Source organism: Pristiophorus japonicus, chromosome 4, assembly GCF_044704955.1.
Source record: "Pristiophorus japonicus isolate sPriJap1 chromosome 4, sPriJap1.hap1, whole genome shotgun sequence".
NCBI classification, from domain to species: domain Eukaryota; kingdom Metazoa; phylum Chordata; class Chondrichthyes; family Pristiophoridae; genus Pristiophorus; species Pristiophorus japonicus.
The window spans coordinates 314794519-314813242 of record NC_091980.1 but is presented as its reverse complement, the minus strand read 5'-3'; the positions used below and the strand labels follow the sequence as shown (position 1 = coordinate 314813242).

Sequence of the window (18724 nt, the reverse complement as noted above, 5' to 3'; positions counted from 1 at the left end):
CCTCACATTTTTCTGCACTGAATTTCATCTGCCATCTGCCATGTGTCTGTGTATTTCACCAACCTGTCTATGTCCTCTTGAAGTCTATTACTATCCTCCTCCCTGTTTAACACCTACAAAAAGTACTTAAATGACTAAAGGAGCTTTGAAAGACTTGGATTTGTATAGCGCCTTTCATGACTACCAGCCAATGAAGTACTTTCGGAGTGTAGTCACTGTTGTAATGTAGGAAACGCGGCAGTCATTTTGCGTACAAGCAAGCTCCCACACACAGCAATGTGATAATGACCAGACGCTGGGGATAACTCCCCTGCTCTTCTTCAAAATAGTGCCATGGGATCTTTTACATTCACTTGAGAGAGCAGACGGAGCCTCGGTTTAATGTCTGATCCAAAAGACGGCACCTCCGACAGTGCAGCGTTCCCTCAGCACTGCAGTGTGTGTACAGCCTAGATTTCTTTTTTGCGCTCATGTCCCTGGACTGAGACTTGAACCCACAACCTTCGGACTCCGAGGCGAGAGTACTGTCCATTGAGCCACGGCTGACACTTTGGGACATCCTGAGGTCGTGAAAGGCGCTATATAAATGGAAATTCTTTCTTTCACAGCCCTGACTCTCTCTGCGGAGAAATCGCAGTTTGAACAGGGCACACAGTTCCTAACTCTGAGCACGACACTAATTGCCCTAAGTTGTTCTGTCATTTCCAGCTGCGATGACCCAGAAGTGGAGGATTACGGGAACAAGTGGAGCATGAGTGCTATGCTACGGTACCTGAAGCAGGGGGGAACGGACACGGCCGGTGAGTAGCGCCTCCTGCAGGGCACGTAGTCAAGTTACATTGTTGCTTTCGGAGCGCTTCACAAATTCTGTTCCTTGGCTGTGTCCCCGTACATTCCTGCTCGACTGAGGTCGGAAGGGCTCTGACTCTTTACCAGGCCCACTTATCCTGCCCTTCAGCCGCAGGGAGGGAGTTGTCCACCTATCGGAGGTGGGGGAGATTTTAAGTTAAGGTGGCTGAAGCTGTAAACCCCTGCGTAATGACTATGAGGAACTCGAGCGCAGCAGCTGATTGACTGATCTGATAGCAGGCTTGTCTCTTACATTGGAGCTGTGTGTGCACCACTGCAGCACCAGGCCTGCTCGGCCGATGCTATGAGGCACTACCTCTGAGTTCTGCGCAGAACTAAAAAGCTCGGAGAATAAAGCTTTCTAGCCTTTGAGAAGCATGCAAAATCTGCGTTGAAGAGGTGGTTTTATTTGGTGCTGCGATAACCGTGTCCGGTGGAAGGGGTTGGTGCGTTGTGTACACTTTGGATTGGGACTGTTTCCATCGAGTGTCTCCTCTCCCCTCCGTTCAGCTTTGATGGCTCAGATCGAGGACCTCATCGTTAAGGCGCTCATTGCAGCAGAGCTTCACATCGCCTCCGCCTCCAAAATGTTTGTGCCCCACAGAGGCAACTGCTTTGGTAAGTTCCAGTTGTTGCACAAATTTTGCTTTGCATCGAGTCTTGACTGCAGGTTTGCCCAGGTGTGCGTGCACATATATATGGGGTCCCCACCAGAACTTACCAAACTTGTCAGAGTGAGAAAACCCACAAACTCTGCCTAGCTGTTACTTCATAGAATCATAGATCACAGAAGGAGGCCATTCGGCCCATCGTACCTGCACCAACCATCCAATTAGTCCCAATCTTTTGCTCTTTCCCCACTGTCCTGCAAATAGGCTTATATTCACTGGAATTTAGAAGAATGAGAGGTGATCTCATAGAAACGTATACAATTCTGACGGGACTGGACAGGTTAGATGCAGGAAAAATGTTCCCAATGTTGGGGAAGTCCAGAACCAGGGGTCACAGTCTAAGGATAAGGGGTAGGCCATTTAGGACCGAGATGAGGAGAAACTTCTTCACCCAGAGAGTGGTGAACCTGTGGAATTCTCTACCACAGAAAGTTATTGATGTCAGTTCATTGGATATATTCAAAAGGGAGTTGGATGTGGCCCTTACAGCTAAAGGGATCAAGGGGTATGGAGGGAAAGCAGGAAAGGGGTACTGAGGTGAATGATCAGCCATGATCTTATTGAATGGTGGTGCAGGCTCGAAGGGCCGAATGGCCTACTCCTGCACCTACTTTATATGTTTCTATGTTTTTCCTTTTTAAGTATTCAATTCCATTTTGAAAGCTATGATTGAATCTGTTTCAGGAAGCGCATTCCAGATCATCATCATTCGCTGCGTAAAACAATTTCTCCTCATCTCCCCTCTAGTTCGTTTTTCCCAAGTACCTTCAATCTGTGTCCTCTGGTTACTGACCCTCCTGCCATTGGAAACAGTTTCTCCTTAGTTACTCTATCTAAACCCTTCATGATTTTGAATACCTCTATCTAATCTTTTAACCTTCTCTGCTCCAAGGAGAACAACCTCAGCTTCTCCAGTCTCTCCCCATAACTGAAGCCCCTCATCCCTGGTGGGATCGTAACATTCACCTGAACAGGCCAATGGCGGTCTCTGTTTAATACCTTCACTCTCAGATCCTGCAGCACTCCCTCACTGCAGCCTGGCAAATCTCCTCTGCACCCTCTCCAAGGCCTTGACATCCTTCCTAAAGTGTGGTGCCCAGAATTGGGGACACTACTCCAGCTGAGGCCGAACCTTTATTTTATAAATGTTTAGCATAGCTTCCCAGCCTTTGTATTTGGTATCGACACCAGAGGGTCTCACTGCTTCAGTGCAGTGAGGGAGCGCTGCAGAATCTGAGAGTGAAGGTATTAAACTGAGACCTCCATCGACCTGTTCAGTGAATGTTAAACATCCCACAGCACCATTCTCTCCCCTTCTTCCCCCTGCCCCCCCCATTCTTTCTCTCTCTTCCCCCCCCACCCCTTCTTTCTCTTTTCCCCCCCCCCCCCCCCCCCCCCGCCCTTTACTCTTCTCTCTTTCTCTCCCTCCACCACCCCCTCTCTTTATTGAATGTTGGTGCAGGCTCGAAGGGCCGAATGGCCTACTCCTTCACCTATTTTCGATGTTTCTCCCGCCCCCCAGCTCCCTCACCTCTCTTACCTCTGGTATTTTTTCTCCTTTCCCACTGTTCTGATTTTACCCCTCTCTCCTGTTTGTGCAACACGTCTCTCGCCTTTATCTGTTGCTGTCTTTGTTCTGCTGTGAGGACAGACTAGAGTGGGTTGAGACTGAGTTGTTGAGGGAACCCAGCGAGTGGGCAGTAAGCAGAGGCAGAAATTGGTGACTGATCGTGTTCTACAAGCAAGAAATAATTAGCTTGAAATCTTGGGTCATAGAAACAGAAAATAGGTGCAGGAGTAGGCCATTTGGCCCTTTGAGCCTGCACCACCATTCGATAAGATCAGGGCTGATCATTCACCTCAGTACCCCAAGCAATTAAAACCATCTTTGCAAGTTCTGCACTCGGCAGCTGCTCCTTTAACCTGTAGGAAACCCCCTCCTACACATGAAGATTCCCAATGGCTCGCTCCCATGCGCAGGCTACTCTGCCCCCAGCCCAGGCCTACGTCAGAGCAGTTTGCAGTTGGAGTGGGTGTGAGGGTTCACGTGGCCAGTGGTTGTGGTACTGGACGAGCACCCCCAGAGATTGTGGTAAAAACCCAGCTGGTTCACTGATGTCCTTGCTCGGCCTGGCCTGCACGTGATACCAGTCCTGCAACAATATGTGGTCAGCTCCATGCCCGAGGACAACTCGGGATGAGCAATAATACTGCCCTGCCAGCTTTGCCCACGTCCCAAGAAGATGTAAAGAAAAATAAGTGGGAGTGGGTGGTGCGTCGCACACATTGGACTGTGCGCGCCAGGTTGGGGCGGGGATCGGGTTGGATATGGGTATCTATGGCATGGGGTCGATACCGTGCCATGGGGAGGTTGTGATGTACAGTTCTGGTAAGTGGCTACCATCTGTTCCGTGTTGAAGGACTGTAACATCTGCCGAAACCTGTCTGGGTCAGGTCAGGTTCCCGGGTTGATATCTCTCCCTCTCTATTGATAGAGCAGCTTGTGCCTGTTGTAACTTCGAACAATTCCATTAGGATGAAGAACGACAGGTGACTGTGTCTGCAGACTAAGCCCCAACTTATGTTTGTGAACCAGATAATGACAGTCATTGTCAAAGGATCAGCTCCCATCTTGATTCCCAGTCACAAGAACATATGGACATAAGAAATAGGAACAGGAGTAGGCCATACGGCCCCTTGAACCTGCTCCGCCATTCAATACGATCATGGCTGATCTGATCATGGACTCGGCTCCACTTCCCTGCCCGCTCCCCATAACCCCTTATCGTTTAAGAAACTGTCTATTTCTGTCTTAAATTTATTCAATGTCCCATCTTCCGCAGCTCTCTGAGGAAGCGAATTCCACAGATTTACAACCCTCAGAAGAAATTTCTCCTCATCTCTGTTTTAACTAGACGGCCCCTTAGTCTAAGATTATGCCCTCTAGTTCGAGTCTCCCCCATCAGTATCCACCTTGTCAAGCCCCCTCATAATCTTATGCGTTTCGATAAAATCACCTCTCATTCTTCTGAATTCCAATGAGTAGAGGCCCAACCTACTCAACTTTTCATATACATAGATGACCTGGAAGAGGGGACGAAGTGTAGTGTAACAAAATTTGCAGATGACACAAAGATTAGTGGGAAAACGGGTTGTGGAGAGGACACAGAAAGGCTGCAAAGAGATTTAGATAGGTTAAGCGAATGGGCTAAGGTTTGGCAGATGGAATACAATGTCGGGAAGTGTGAGGTCATCCACCTTGGGGAAAAAAAACAGTAAAAGGGAATATTATTTGAATGGGGAGAAATTACAACATGCTGTGGTGCAGAGGGACCTGGGGGTCCTTGTGCATGAATCCCAAAAAGTTAGTTTGCAGCTGCAGCAGGTAATCAGGAAGGCGAATGGAATGTTGGCCTTCATTGCGAGAGGGATGGAGTACAAAAGCAGGGAGGTCCTTCTGCAACTGTATAAGGTATTGGTGAGGCCGCACCTGGAGTACTGCGTGCAGTTTTGGTCACCTTACTTAAGGAAGGATATACTAGCTTTGGAGGGGATACAGAGACGATTCACTAAGCTGATTCCGGAGATGAGGGGGTTACCTTATGATGATAGATTGAGTAGACTGGGTCTTTACTCGTTGGAGTTCAGAAGGATGAGGGGTAATCTTACAGAAACATTTAAAATAATGAAAGGGATAGACAAGATAGAGGCAGAGAGGTTGTTTCCACTGGTCGGGGAGACTAGAACTAGGGGGCACAGCCTCAAAATACGGGGGAGCCAATCTAAAACCGAGTTGAGAGGGAATTTCTCCTCCCAGAGGGTTGTGAATCTGTGGAATTCTCTGCCCAAGGAAGCAGTTGAGGCTGGCTCATTGAATGTATTCAAGTCACAGATAGATAGATTTTTAACCAATAAGGGAATTAAGGGTTATGGGGAGCGGGCGGGTAAGTGGAGCTGAGTCCACGGCCAGATCAGCCATGATCTTGTTAAATGGCGGAGCAGGCTCGAGGGGCTAGATGGCCTACTCGTCCTAATTCTCATGTTATTATGTTCTTATGTTTCCTTATAAGTCAACCCCCTCATCTCCGGAATCAACCTAGTGAACCTTCTCTGAACTGCCTCCAAAGCAAAGTATATCCTTTTGTAAATATGGAAACCAAAACTGCACGCAATATTCCAGGTGTGGCCTCACCAATAGCCTGTATAACTGTATACTCCATCCCCTTTGCATTAAAGGCCACGATTCCATTGGCCTTCCTGATCACTTGCTGTACCTGCATATTATCTTTTTTTATTTCATGCACAAGTACCCCCAAGTCCTGCTGTACTGCAGCACTTTGCAATCTTTCTACATTTAAATAATAACTTGCTCTTTGATTTTTTTTCTGCCAAAGTGCATGACCTCACACTTTCCAACATTATACTCCATCTGCCAAATTTTTGCCCACTCATTTAGCCTGTCTATGTCCTTTTGCAGATTTTTTGTGTCCTCCTCACACATTGCTTTTCCTCCTATCTTTGTATTGTCAGCAAACTTGGCTATGTTACACTCCGTCTCTTCTTCCAAGCCGGTAATATAGATTGTAAATAGTTGGGGTCCCAGTACTGATCCCTGTGGCACCCCACTAGTTACTGGTTGCCAACCAGAGAATGAACCATTTATCCCGACTCTCTGTTTTCTGTTAGTTAGCCAATCCTCTATCCATGCTAATATATAGAAACATAGAACATAGAAACATAGAAAATAGGTGCAGGAGTAGGCCATTCGGTCCTTCGAGCCTGCACCACCATTCAATAAGATCATGGCTGATCTGGCCGTGGACTCAATTCCACAGATTCACAACCCTCTGGAAGAAGAAATTCCTTCTCAATGCGGTTTTAAATTGGCTCCCCTGTATTTTGAGGCTGTGCCCCCTAGTTCTAGTCTCCCCGACCAGTGGAAACAACCTCTCTGCCTCTATCTTGTCTATCCCTTTCATTATTTTAAATGTTTCTATAAAATCACCCCTCATCCTTCTGAACGCCAACGAGTAAAGACCCAGTCTACTCAATCTCTCATCATAAGGTAACCCCCTCATCTCCGGAATCAGCCTAGTGAATTGTCTCTGTACCCCCTCCAATGCCAGTATATCCTTCCTTAAATAAGGTGAACAAAACTGCACGCAGTACTCCAGGTGCGGCCTCACCAATACCCTGTACAGTTGCAGCAGGACCTCCCTGCTTTTGTACTCCATCCCTCTCGCAATGAAGGCCAACATTCCATTCGCCTTCCTGATTACCTGCTGCAGCTGCAAACTAACTTTTTGGGATTCATGCACAAGGACCCCCAGGTCCCTCTGCATCTCAGCATGTTGTAATTTCTCCCCATTCAAATAATATTCCCTTTTACTGTTTTTTTTTTTTTCCCCAAGGTGGATGATCTTACACTTTCCGACATTGTATTCCATCTGCCAAACCTTAGCCCATTCGCGTAACCTATCTAAATCTCTTTGCAGCCTCTCCGTGTCCTCTACACAACCTGCTTTCCCACTAATCTTTGTGTCATCTGCAAATTTTGTTGCACTACAATCTATCCCCTCTTCCAGGTCATCTATGTATATTTTAAACAGTTGTGGTCCCAGCACCGATCCCTGTGGCACACCACTAACCACTGATTTCCACCCCGAAAGGACCCATTTATCCTGACTCTCTGTTTTCTGTTCGCCAGCCAATTCTCTATCCATGCTAATACATTTCCTCTGACTCCGCGTACCTCTATCTTCTGCAGTAACCTTTTGTGTTGCACCTTATTGAATGCCTTTTGGAAATCTAAATACACCACATCCATCGGTACACCTCTATCCACCATGCTCGTTATATCCTCATAATCATTCACCTCAGTACCCCTTTCCTGCTTTCTTTCCATACCCCTTGATCCCTTTAGCCGTAAGGGCCATATCTAACTCCATCTTGTATATGTCCAATGAACTGGCATCAACAACTCTCTGCAGCAGGGAATTCCACAGGTTAACAACTCTGAGTGAAGAAGTTTCTCCTCATCTCAGTCCTAAATGTCTACCCCGTATCCTAAGACTGTGTCCCCTGGTACTGGACTTCCCCAACATCGGGAACATTCTTCCCGCATCTAACCTGTCCAGTCCTGTCAGAATCTTATACGTTTCTATGAGATCCCCTCTCATCCTTCTAAACTCCAGTGTATAAAGTCCCAGTTGATCCAGCCTCTCCTCATATGTCAGTCCAGCCATCCCGGGAATCAGTCTGGTGAACCTTCGCTGCACTCCCTCAATAGCAAGAATGTCCTTTCTCAGATTAGGACACCAAAACTGAATACAATATTCCAGGTGAGGCCTCACCAAGGCCCTGTACAATTGCAGTAAGACCTCCCTGCTCCTATACTCAAATCCCCTAGCTATGAAGGCCAACATGCCATTTGCCGCCTTCACCGCCTGCTGTACCTGCATGTCAACTTTCAATGACTGATGAACCATGACACCCAGGACCTGTTGCACCTCCCCTTTTCCTAATCTGCCGCCATTCAGATAACCTGCCTTTGTGTTTTTGCCACCAAAGTGGATAACCTCACATTTATCCACATTATACTGCATCTGCCATGCATTTGCCCACTCACCTAACCTGTCCAAATCACCCTGCAGCCTCTTAGCATCCTCCTCACAGCTCACACCGCCACCCAGTTTAGTGTAATCTGCAAACTTGGAGATATTACACTCAATTCCTTCATCCAAATCATTCATGTATATTGTAAATAGCTGGGGTCCCAGCACTGAGCCGTGTGGCACCCCACTAGTCACTGCCTCCGATTCCGAAAAGGACCCGTTTATCCCAACTCTCTGCTTCCTGTCTGCCAACCAATTCTCTATCCACACCAGTACATTACCCCCAATACCATGTGCTTTGATTTTGCACACCAATCTCTTGTCAAAGGCCTTTTGAAAGTCCAAATACACCACATCCACTGGTTCTCCCTTGTCCACTCTACTAGTTACATCGTCACAAAATTCTGGAAGATTTATCAAGCATGATTTCCCTTTCATAAATCCATGCTGACTTAGACCGATCCTGTCACTGCTTTCCCAATGCGCTGCTATTTCATCCTTAATAATTGATTCCAACATTTTCCCCAATACTGATGTCAAGCTTAACCGGTCTATAATTACCGGCCTTCTCTCCCTCCTTTTTTAAAAAGTGGTGTTACATTAGCTACCCTCCAATCCATAGGAACTGATCCAGAGTCGATAGACTGTTGGAAAATGATCACCAATGCATCCACTATTTCTAGGGCCACTTCCTTAAGTACTCTGGGATGCAGACAATCAGGCCCCAGGGATTTATCGGCCTTCAATCCCATCAATTTCTACAACACAATTTCCCGCCTAATAAGGATATCCTTCAGTTCCTCCTTCTCACTAGACCCTTGGTCCCCTCGTACATCCCGAAGGTTATTTGTGTCTTCCTTCGTGAAGACAGAACCAAAGTATTTGTTCAATTGGTCTGCCATTTCTTTGTTCCCCATTATAAATTCACCTGAGTCCGACTGCAAGGGATCTACGTTTGTCTTCACTACTCTTTTTCTCTTCACATATCTTTAGAAGCTTTTGCAGTCAGTTTTTTATTGCCCCCAACTCCGTGAACGTTTACCTTGTGCAATAATCTTTTATGTGCACCTTGTCAAATGCCTTCTGGCAGTCCAAATACACCACATCCACTGGTTCCCCTCTATCCACCCTATTCGTTACATCCTCAAACAACTCCAGCAAATTTGTCAAACATGACTTCCCCTTCATAAATCCATGCTGACTTTGCCTGACTGAATTTTGCTTTTCCAAATGTCCTGCTACTGCTTTAATAATGGACTCCAACATTTTCCCAACCACAGATGTTAGGCTAACTGGTCTATAGTTCCCTGCTTTTTGTCTGCCTCCTTTTTTAAATAGGGGCGTTACATTTGCAGTTTTCCAATCTGCTGGAACCTCCCCAGAATCCAGGGAATTTTTGTAAATTACAACCAATACATCCACAAACCCTGCCGCTACTTCTCTTGGGACCTAGGATGCAAGCCATCAGGTCCAGGGGATTTATCTGCCTTTCGTCCCATTATCTTACTGAGTACCACCTCCTTAGTGATTGTGATTGTGTTAAGTTCCTCCCCCCCCCATAGCCCCTTGACTAGCCACTGTCGGAATATTGCTAGTGTCCTCTACTCTAAAGACTGATGCAAAATATTTGTTCAGAGTTTCTGCCATCTCCATGTTCCCCATCACTACTTCCCCGGTCTCATCTTCTGAGGGACCAACATTTACTTTAGCCACTCTTTTCCTTTTTACCTATAGAAACTCTTGCTATCTGTTTTTATATTTTGTGCTAGTTTACTTTCATCGTCTATCTTCCCTTTCTTAATCATTTTTTGTCATTCTTTGCTGGCTTTTAAAAGCTTCTGTCCTGCCACTAGTTTTGGCCACTTTGTATGCCCTTGTTTTTAATTGGATACCGTCCTTTATTTCTTTAGTTAGCCACGGATGGCTCTCTTTTCTCTTGCACCCATTCCTCCTCACTGGAATATAGTGGCTTCAGGCTGAGCCACTATCATTGTTCAGTCACAGCTACTGCCTACTTCTGGTCATTTTCATCTGTCAAAAAAGAATAAAAAGTACTGCAGGAGATCATAGTGGTGAGCTCGCCAGCAACAACAACAACTTGCACATAAATAGAGCCTTTAATGTAGTAAAACATCCCAAGTACTTCATATGAGCGTTATTAGAGAAAAATTGACACTGAGCCACATGAGATATTAGGACAGGTTTGGTCACGGAGCTCTGTTTTAAGGAGCGTCTTGAAGGCGGCGAGGTTTAGGGAGGGAGTTCCAGAGCTTGGGACCCAGGCAGCTGAAGGCACGGCCGCCAATGATGGAGCGATGGAAATCAGGGATGTGCAAGAGGCCGGAATTGGAGGAGCGCAGAGATCTCGGAGGGATTGTAGGGCTGGAGGAGGGGCGAGGCCAACAGCATTTGGAGAGCTGGCCAACAACTGTGCCTTAGACTCGTGTCGGGTTTGTTAGTGAAATCTCTGACAGCACTTCACAAGGGAATTGGGCAGCAGGGAGGAGGTTCGGGCAGGAGACTGAAGGCATGGTTGGTGTGCTGGGTTTTCATGGGGTTGTTGAAGGGAGGGGGATATCGTGAGGATTGGGGGTTTAGGGGGAGAGTTTCCGAGGGTAGGGTCTGTGCCACTGATGGACCAGTGTTGGGTGAGTGGGGATGTAGTGCTGGAGGAGGGTGCAGAGGTAGGGTTGGGGGAGGTGGTGGAGTGAGAATGTCGAATATCACAGTTTGCAGTACATACAGAATAGCACAGCTTCAAGTCTTGTCCTCTGATAAATTTGTGGATGATTCGTGCCTTTGTTCTTGTGTGGATACAGCAGCATTTACGGGAAGAGAGAGTGGAGGCATCTCTCGTGACCATTTCCTAGCTGTAGATATGGTGGTCCTTGGACACAGTATGCCTATATAGGTCCACTGAGCACATCTCACTGTCGGCCTTCTACCTTTTCTATCAGCTCGGAGAGACGTCAGAGCTGAGCCGACCGTTAGAAGGGCTGAAGTATTATTCAGGGGATTTGTTACTGCTCACAATCCGGCCGTTTCAGTGCTTGGGGTGCGGTACTTGGGCAGAGAATTGTGTTCGTTGAACCCGCAGTCCGTGTCGGAGATTGCAGGATGTTAAGATTTGCAAGCCTGCCCTGTGGATTCTGGAGTGGGAGAATGTGACTGCTGTCTCTTTTATAAGAGCTTGAGACCTTCACTGTTTGTCCCAGTCAGCAAGACCAACAGCAGGCCGGGGCCATTGGAGGGAGCAACGTGCGGTGGCCCGGAAATCGGAGTGGTCCCGGCCCTCAAGACCATCAGCAGGCCGGGGTCATTGGAGTGAGCAATGTGCGGTGGCCCGGAAATTGGTGTGTTCCCCGTCAGCAAGACCATCAGCAGGCCAGGGCCATTGGAGTGAGCAATGTGCGGTGGCCCGGAAATTGGTGTGTTCCCAGTCAGCAAGACCATCAGCAGGCCGAGGTCATTGGAGGGAGCAGCGTGAGGCGGCATACCACTGCGGGGAGCAGCGCGGGCTGTGAAGCCAGGTTGCTGATTGCAGTGCGGGCAAGCACAGTAAGAGAGCCGAAGGAGCGGCAAGAGTCCATAGAGGGAAGTGACCGGGGCCCAGGAGCCCAGAAGAGGCGGGGGCCCAGGGGCAGCACGGGCCCAGCCCACACTGCGATGTGTGCGCGCTGGGTCTGTGCAGCAGAGCTGGTCTCCAGTTAGTCTTGGGTAATCCTTGCCACTGGACCAAGACCTAACTGTCAAGCCCATGTGGTGGCTGGTGTGCAATGGCCACCATGCGTTAAAAAAATCCACGCACAGGCATCTTCCACCCCTCGACATGTAGTTCGGCACCTGGAATATTAGGTCCTTCATTGAAACACCTGTGAACTCATCCCTTTTTGGCGTGGAAGCAAGTCATCCTCGCTTCGAGGGACTGCCTATGATGATGATGAGTCAGAGGTTCGCACTCCTGAAAGATTGTTTAAACTGAGGCAGTTCAGTTGGGGGAAGGTTATCCCTGTAGTGTGTGTGTGTGTGTGTGTGTGTGTGTGTGCTTGCGCAAGCATGTGAGAATGCAAGTGAGCGTGTGTCCATGCCGACGCATGCATTTGTGTGCTTGAGTGTGTGAGAGGATGCGCTTTCACAAGAGTGTGAGCATGCGTGACGGTGAGTGTGTGTGTGTGTGCCATTCTCAAAGCAGAGGGCAGTGGATCGTGAGGGTACTGGCTTGATGGAGCCAAGCACAGTAGCACGGGGCAAAATTCTCTGCTCTGCAAGCGCGCAGAATACAACCCTTCGGAAAAGAAAAATCTAAAAAGAATAAGTAAATAAACATGAGGAAATAAACCCCTGTCAAGTGCTGGTTGGGGGCCAAGAGTCCGATGGTTTGCTTTGAGTGTGTGGCTTCAGATTAACTTGCCTCACATGGAGACAAGCTGACCCACTTATTAAAGACTTAAATAACAAGTTGTGGCAGGAGGAATTCCTGGGCTAACTGCGAAGCCTACCCGCCCTGCTGTTTGGAGACTCTGAGGCCACTATCACCCTTCGTTCTCTAAGAAAAGGCCAAACCTGGCGCAGGAATTTCTCCCTGCCTTTTTCCCCAAGCTATTTGTTTATCTTATAAACTACTGGCAAATTCCTTTTTTGAAGGTTTTATTAATTTGTTTTTATACATTGGTGGTTATTTAATCCGAAACAAAGTGCAGTCTGTAACCTTTGACCTCCCTCTGCTGCCGCCAACCTTTTCCATTCGCCATTAATTATAGAACAAAGTTCTCTGCCCTTTCCCTTACTTGTTTAAGGTAGCAGCTTTGCTTCTCTCTTTCTCTCACTAAATTGTACTTGACAGCTGAGGATTTGTTTTCCCCATTCCCTCCTTGCTTTGGGTCGCCGTGAGTCTGTGGCTCTAACTGGTAGCAAACCCGCAAAGTGCCAGGGGCAGAGTGGGCTGCGGCGCAGGAAGTGAGTATCTGTGCGTCTGGTTGTAATTAGACGTGACGGAAGAACGCGTGGGATCCTCCCCTTCAGATGGAAGTAGCTTGCTGCAAGGGAGACGAGGCTGTGAGCTCGAGCGAGTGTGGTCTCCGTCATTGACGCTGTGTCTGGGTACCGTCGCGGAAAGTCACAATCACACCATCGCACAAAGAAAGGCTTGCATTTCTATAGCACCTTTCACAGCCTCAGGACGAAGCGCTTTACAACTAATGAAGTGCTTTTCAAGTGTAGTCACTCGCAACAGCCAATTTGTGCATAGCAAGCTCCCACAAACACCACTGAAATAACCAGATAACTTTTACATTTATTGTTTGAGGGATAAATATTGGGGAGGACACCAGGTAGAACTCGCCTGCACTTCTTACAATAGTGCTGCGGGATCTTTCATACCTACTGGAGAGGGCAGACAAAGTTACAAAGTATTTACAGACTATTGGGCCCAACAGGTCCATGCCGGTGTTTATGCTCCACATGGTTTAACGGCACCTCTGACAATGCAGCATTCCCTCAGTACTGCAGTGGAGTATCAGCCTGGATTATGGGGCTCGAGTCTCTGGAGTGGGACTTGAACCCGCGATTGTCCGGCTCAGAGGCTAGAGTGCCAGGAGGGGATAGGGATCTGCGCTGGCTAGTTCCCATGCGCTGAGGTCCTGATTTTAATTGGGTGACTAGCCACTTGCCAGGCTGGGATAACCTTTTCTGATAACATTCCCTTTGCCGTCTTTACTGGAGAGCAAGAGAAGAATAAGGAATGTCACTGAATCCCAGCTAGGTCAATGTCTCCCAGTCAGGCAGTCTATGTAATTACTTTAAACTGGTAAAGTGGCAACATATTGACTGAGGAAACTATCTTGAACACGTACAGCAATTAGACTTTGAGCCCTTAAAAAGATAGACTAGCTTAAACAGAGCTTCAGTTTAGTTGCAGAATGAAACATTGTGTGTTGCATGCTATAATGTTCTTGTTGTAAAACATTGTTATCTGATGTAATGTGAGCAATCTATCTCTATTTATATAAAAATAGTACCTCTATGTTGCACCTGTCTATTAAGCTCTCCTAGCAACAGGAAATACCTTAAGAACACAGAAATCAGAATATTTTTGTCCCTTCCAATTGGTATCAAGCTATATTTAGTTAACAGCCATTAGAGTTCGTGTCCTGAAAGGACACAGCTTCACCCTAGCAGCGGAATAGAACATTGCGAATCATAACACTTTGTCATTATTAAACAGAACGTCACAACATAATAACATAAGAAATAGGAATGGGAATAGGCCATTGTGCCCCTCGAGCCTGCTACGCAATTCAATAAGATCATGGCCGATCTTCTACCTCAACTCCATTTATCCCCAAACCCTTGATTTTCTTATTATCTGTCGATCTCCATCTTGATAACACCATAGGATATCTGCTCCTGTTGATATAGCATGCACCATTTACCAGCTGCAAAACAGTTTATTAAAAAACACCCTCTTGGGTGCCAAGCCGCTGGTCCGGCCAAAACCCTCCCTGGGGGCACAGTGGACTGAACTAAAATAACTGCAGCGTTTGCAGCGGCCCACCCCATTAACTGAGGGGGAGGGAGGTTGTGACGTGTCAGCACAGCGCTGATTATTCATTGGGGCAGCCGACCTGATAGAATGGCACTTCCGCCTCGCAGCTGCCTGGAACACCACCCCGCTCCAAAAAAAATTCAATCAGCTGAAAATCGATCAAGTCTCCGGCCTAAGGATTGGCGTGGAGAGAAAAAGACAAGAAACGGCAAGCGCGCCCCGTTTCGGGCAGAGGGCAATTTCTCCCCCCTTTACTCTTGTACTCAAATTCTCCTGTAATAAAGGCCTACATATCATTTGCTTTCTTAATCACTTGCTGTACCTACATGGTAACTTTCAGTGATTGGTGTACAAGGACACCCAGGTCCCTCTGAACACCAACATTTCCCAATCTCTCACCATTTTAAAATTACTCTCTTTTTCTATTTTTTCCCACCAAAGTGGATAACTTCACATTTCTCCACATTATATTCCATTTGCCATGTTCTTGCCCACTCACTGAGTCTGTCTATATCCCCTTGAAGTCTCTTTGCATTTTCCTCACAACTTACATTCCCACCGAGCTTTGTATCATCAGCAAACTTGGATATATTACATTTGGTCCCCTCATCCAAATCATTGATACAGATTGTGAATAGCTGGGGCCCCAGCACTGATCCTTGCGGCACCCCACTAGTTACAGCCTGCCAACCCGAAAATGACCCGTTTATTCCTACTCTCTGTTTTCTGTCCATTAACCAATCCTCAATCCATGTCAGTATATTACCCCCAATCCCCTGAGCCCTAATTTTGATTGATTAACCTCTTGTGCCGCATCTTATCGAATGCCTTCTGAAAATCCCAATACACCACATCCACTGGTTCCCCCTTATCTATTCTGCTAGTTACAACCTCAAAAAACTTGAACAGATTTGTCAAACGTGATTTCCTTTTCATAAATCCATGTTGACTCTGCCCAATCCTATTATTATTTTCTAAGTGCCCTGTTACCACGTCCTTAATAATACATTCTAGCATTTTCCCTAAGACTGATGTCAGGCTAACTGGTCTGCAGTTCCCCATTTTCTCTCTCCCTCCTTTCTTAAATTGCGGGATTACATTTGCTACCTTCCAATCTGCGGGAACTGTTCTAGAATCTGTGGAATTTTGGAAGATGACAACCAATGCACCCACTATCTCTATAGCCACCTCTTTCAAAACCCTAGGGTGTTGGCCATCAGGCCCAGGGGATTTATCAGCTTTCTGGCCAATATTTATCCCTCAAATCAACATAACAAAAACAGATTATCTGGTCATTATCACATTGCTGTTTGTGGGAGCTCGCTTGGCTGCCTCATTTCCTGCATTACAACAGTGACTACACTTCCAAAGTCCCTTGTTGGCTATAAAGCGCTTTGAGATGCCTGGTGGTCGTGAAAGGCGCTATATAAATCCAAGTCTGTCTTTCTTCCTTCATTAATTTCTCCAGTACTATTTATTTTACTGATAGTAATTTCTTTCAGTTCCTCATTCTCGCTATACCCTTGGTTCTCCACTATTTCCGGTAAGCTTTTTGCATCTTCTTCCGTGAAGACAGACACATTAATTTCTTTGCCATTTCCTTATTCCCCATTATAATTTCTCCTGCCTCAGCCTGTAAGGGACCCACATTCACTTTCGCTAATCTTTTCCTTTTTACATACCTATAAGAGGCTTTTACAGTCTGTTTTAATGTCTCACGCTAGCTTACTCTCATTCTATTTTCCCTTTCTTTATCAATTTCTTGGTCCTCCGTTACTGAATTATAAAACCCTCCCAATCCTCAGGCTTACTGTTCTTTTTTGGCAACAATATAATCCTCTTCCTTTGATCTAATACTATCGTTCACATTGCTTGTTAGGCACAGTTGCACCACTTTTCCTGTGGGGTTTTTGTGCCTTAAAGCAATGTGTGTTTGTTGTAAATTATGTATTCTTTAAATGCTAGCCATTGCTTGCCTACCGGCATACCTTTTAACGTAGTTTCCCAATCTACCTTGGCAAATTCCTCCCTCATACCTACGTAGTTTGCTGTGGTTAGATTTACGACCCTAAATCACTTTCAAACTTAACATAAAATTTTATCATATTGTGGTGACTCTTCCCTACAAGGTTATCAATTAACCTTTTCTTATTGCACAATACTAAATCTAAAATAGCCTGTTCCCGAGTTGGCTCCTCAACATACTGATCGATAAAACTATCATATGTACATTCCATGAATTTATCCTCCATTATTGCTGCAAATTTGGTTTGCCCAGTCTATATTTAGATTAAAGGCCCTATGATTAGTGTATTACCCTTGCTACAAGCGCCTCTAATTTCCTGATTTACACTCTGCCCTACATTACCACTACTGTTTGGGAGTCTATAAACAACTCCCACCAATGTTTTCTGCCCCTTGCTGTTTCTCAGCTCCACCCAAACTGATTCTACAACTTGATTTTCTGAGCCAAGATCCTTTCTACTGTCTTTATCCCATCCTTTTATCAGGGCTACCCCTCCTCCTTTTGCATTTTGCCTATCTCTTCTAAAAGTTAAGTATCCTGGAATATTTAGTTCCCAACCTTGGTCACTTTGCAACCACGTCTCCATAATGGCTATTGATCAAACCGATTCATTTCTATCTGCGCCATTAATTCATCTATTTTGTTGTGAATGCTTTGCGCATTCAGACACAGTGCCTTTTAGATTTGACTTTTTTTCTATTTTTCCCTGATGTCACCTTAGTCACTGATGCCTTATTACCGATGTTACTCTCTCTCTCCCTTCCTGACCCACTCTGTTAATTTTTTCCCCAAACTTTGCTCTGCTCTCGAGTGGAGAGCACAAGTTCCAACTGTAGCAGGAGAGAGGAGAGCACGAGTTCCAACTGTAGCAGGAGCGAGGAGAGCACGAGTTCCAAGTGTAGCAGGAGCGAGGCGAGCACGAGTTCCAAGTGTAGCAGGAGAGAGGAGAGCACGAGTTCCAACTGTAGCAGGAGCGAGGAGAGCACGAGTTCCAAGTGTAGCAGGAGAGTGGAGAGCACGAGTTCCAAGTGTAGCAGGAGAGAGGAGAGCACGAGTTCCAACTGTAGCAGGAGAGAGGAGAGCACGAGTTCCAAGTGTAGCAGGAGAGAGGAGAGCACGAGTTCCAAGTGTAGCAGGAGCGAGGAGAGCACGAGTTCCAAGTGTAGCAGGAGCGAGGAGAGCACGAGTTCCAACTGTAGCAGGAGAGAGGAGAGCACGAGTTCCAAGTGTAGCAGGAGAGAGGAGAGCACGAGTTCCAACTGTAGCAGGAGAGAGGAGTGCACAAGTTCCAAGTGTAACAGGAGAGAGGAGAGCACGAGTTCCAAGTGTAACAGGAGAGAGGAGAGCACGAGTTCCAAGTGTAACAGGAGAGAGGAGAGCACGAGTTCCAAGTGTAACAGGAGAGAGGAGAGCACGAGTTCCAAGTGTAGCAGGAGAGAGGAGAGCACGAGTTCCAACTGTAGCAGGAGAGAGGAGAGCACAAGTTCCAAGTGTAACAGGAGAGAGGAGAGCACGAGTTCCAAGTGTAACAGGAGAGTGGAGAGCACGAGTTCCAAGTGTAGCAGGAGAGAGGAGAGCACGAGTTCCAAGTGTAGCAGGAGAGAGGAGAGCACGAGTTCCAAGTGTAGCAGGAGAGAGGAGAGCACGAGTTCCAAGTGTAGCAGGAGAGAGGAGAGCACGAGTTCCAACTGTAGCAGGAGAGAGGAGAGCACGAGTTCCAAGTGTAGCAGGAGAGAGGAGAGCACGAGTTCCAAGTGTAGCAGGAGAGAGGAGAGCACGAGTTCCAAGTGTAGCAGGAGAGAGGAGAGCACGAGTTCCAACTGTAGCAGGAGAGAGGAGAGCACAAGTTCCAAGTGTAACAGGAGAGAGGAGAGCACGAGTTCCAAGTGTAGCAGGAGAGAGGAGAGCACGAGTTCCAACTGTAGCAGGAGAGAGGAGAGCACGAGTTCCAACTGTAGCAGGAGCGAGGAGAGCACGAGTTCCAACTGTAGCAGGAGAGAGGAGAGCACGAGTTCCAACT

General features: G+C 46.9%; 1 protein-coding gene across 9 annotated transcripts in view; it reads left to right on the top strand.

Annotated features, from left to right (window-relative positions):
- Positions 1-18724, top strand: part of ttll5 (tubulin tyrosine ligase-like family, member 5) — a 595921-nt gene that overhangs the window by 91608 nt on the left and 485589 nt on the right. For 8 of the 9 annotated variants that reach the window (XR_011593158.1, XM_070879709.1, XM_070879708.1 and 5 more), the window contains exons 11-12: positions 709-800; positions 1360-1467. Coding sequence is in view for 8 of the 9 variants with exons in the window: in XM_070879709.1 (XP_070735810.1) it covers positions 709-800; positions 1360-1467 (200 nt within the window). In the remaining variant the exon portion in view is untranslated. The remainder of the gene's footprint in view (positions 1-708; positions 801-1359; positions 1468-18724) is intronic. The other variant, XM_070879712.1, reaches the window with a different exon arrangement.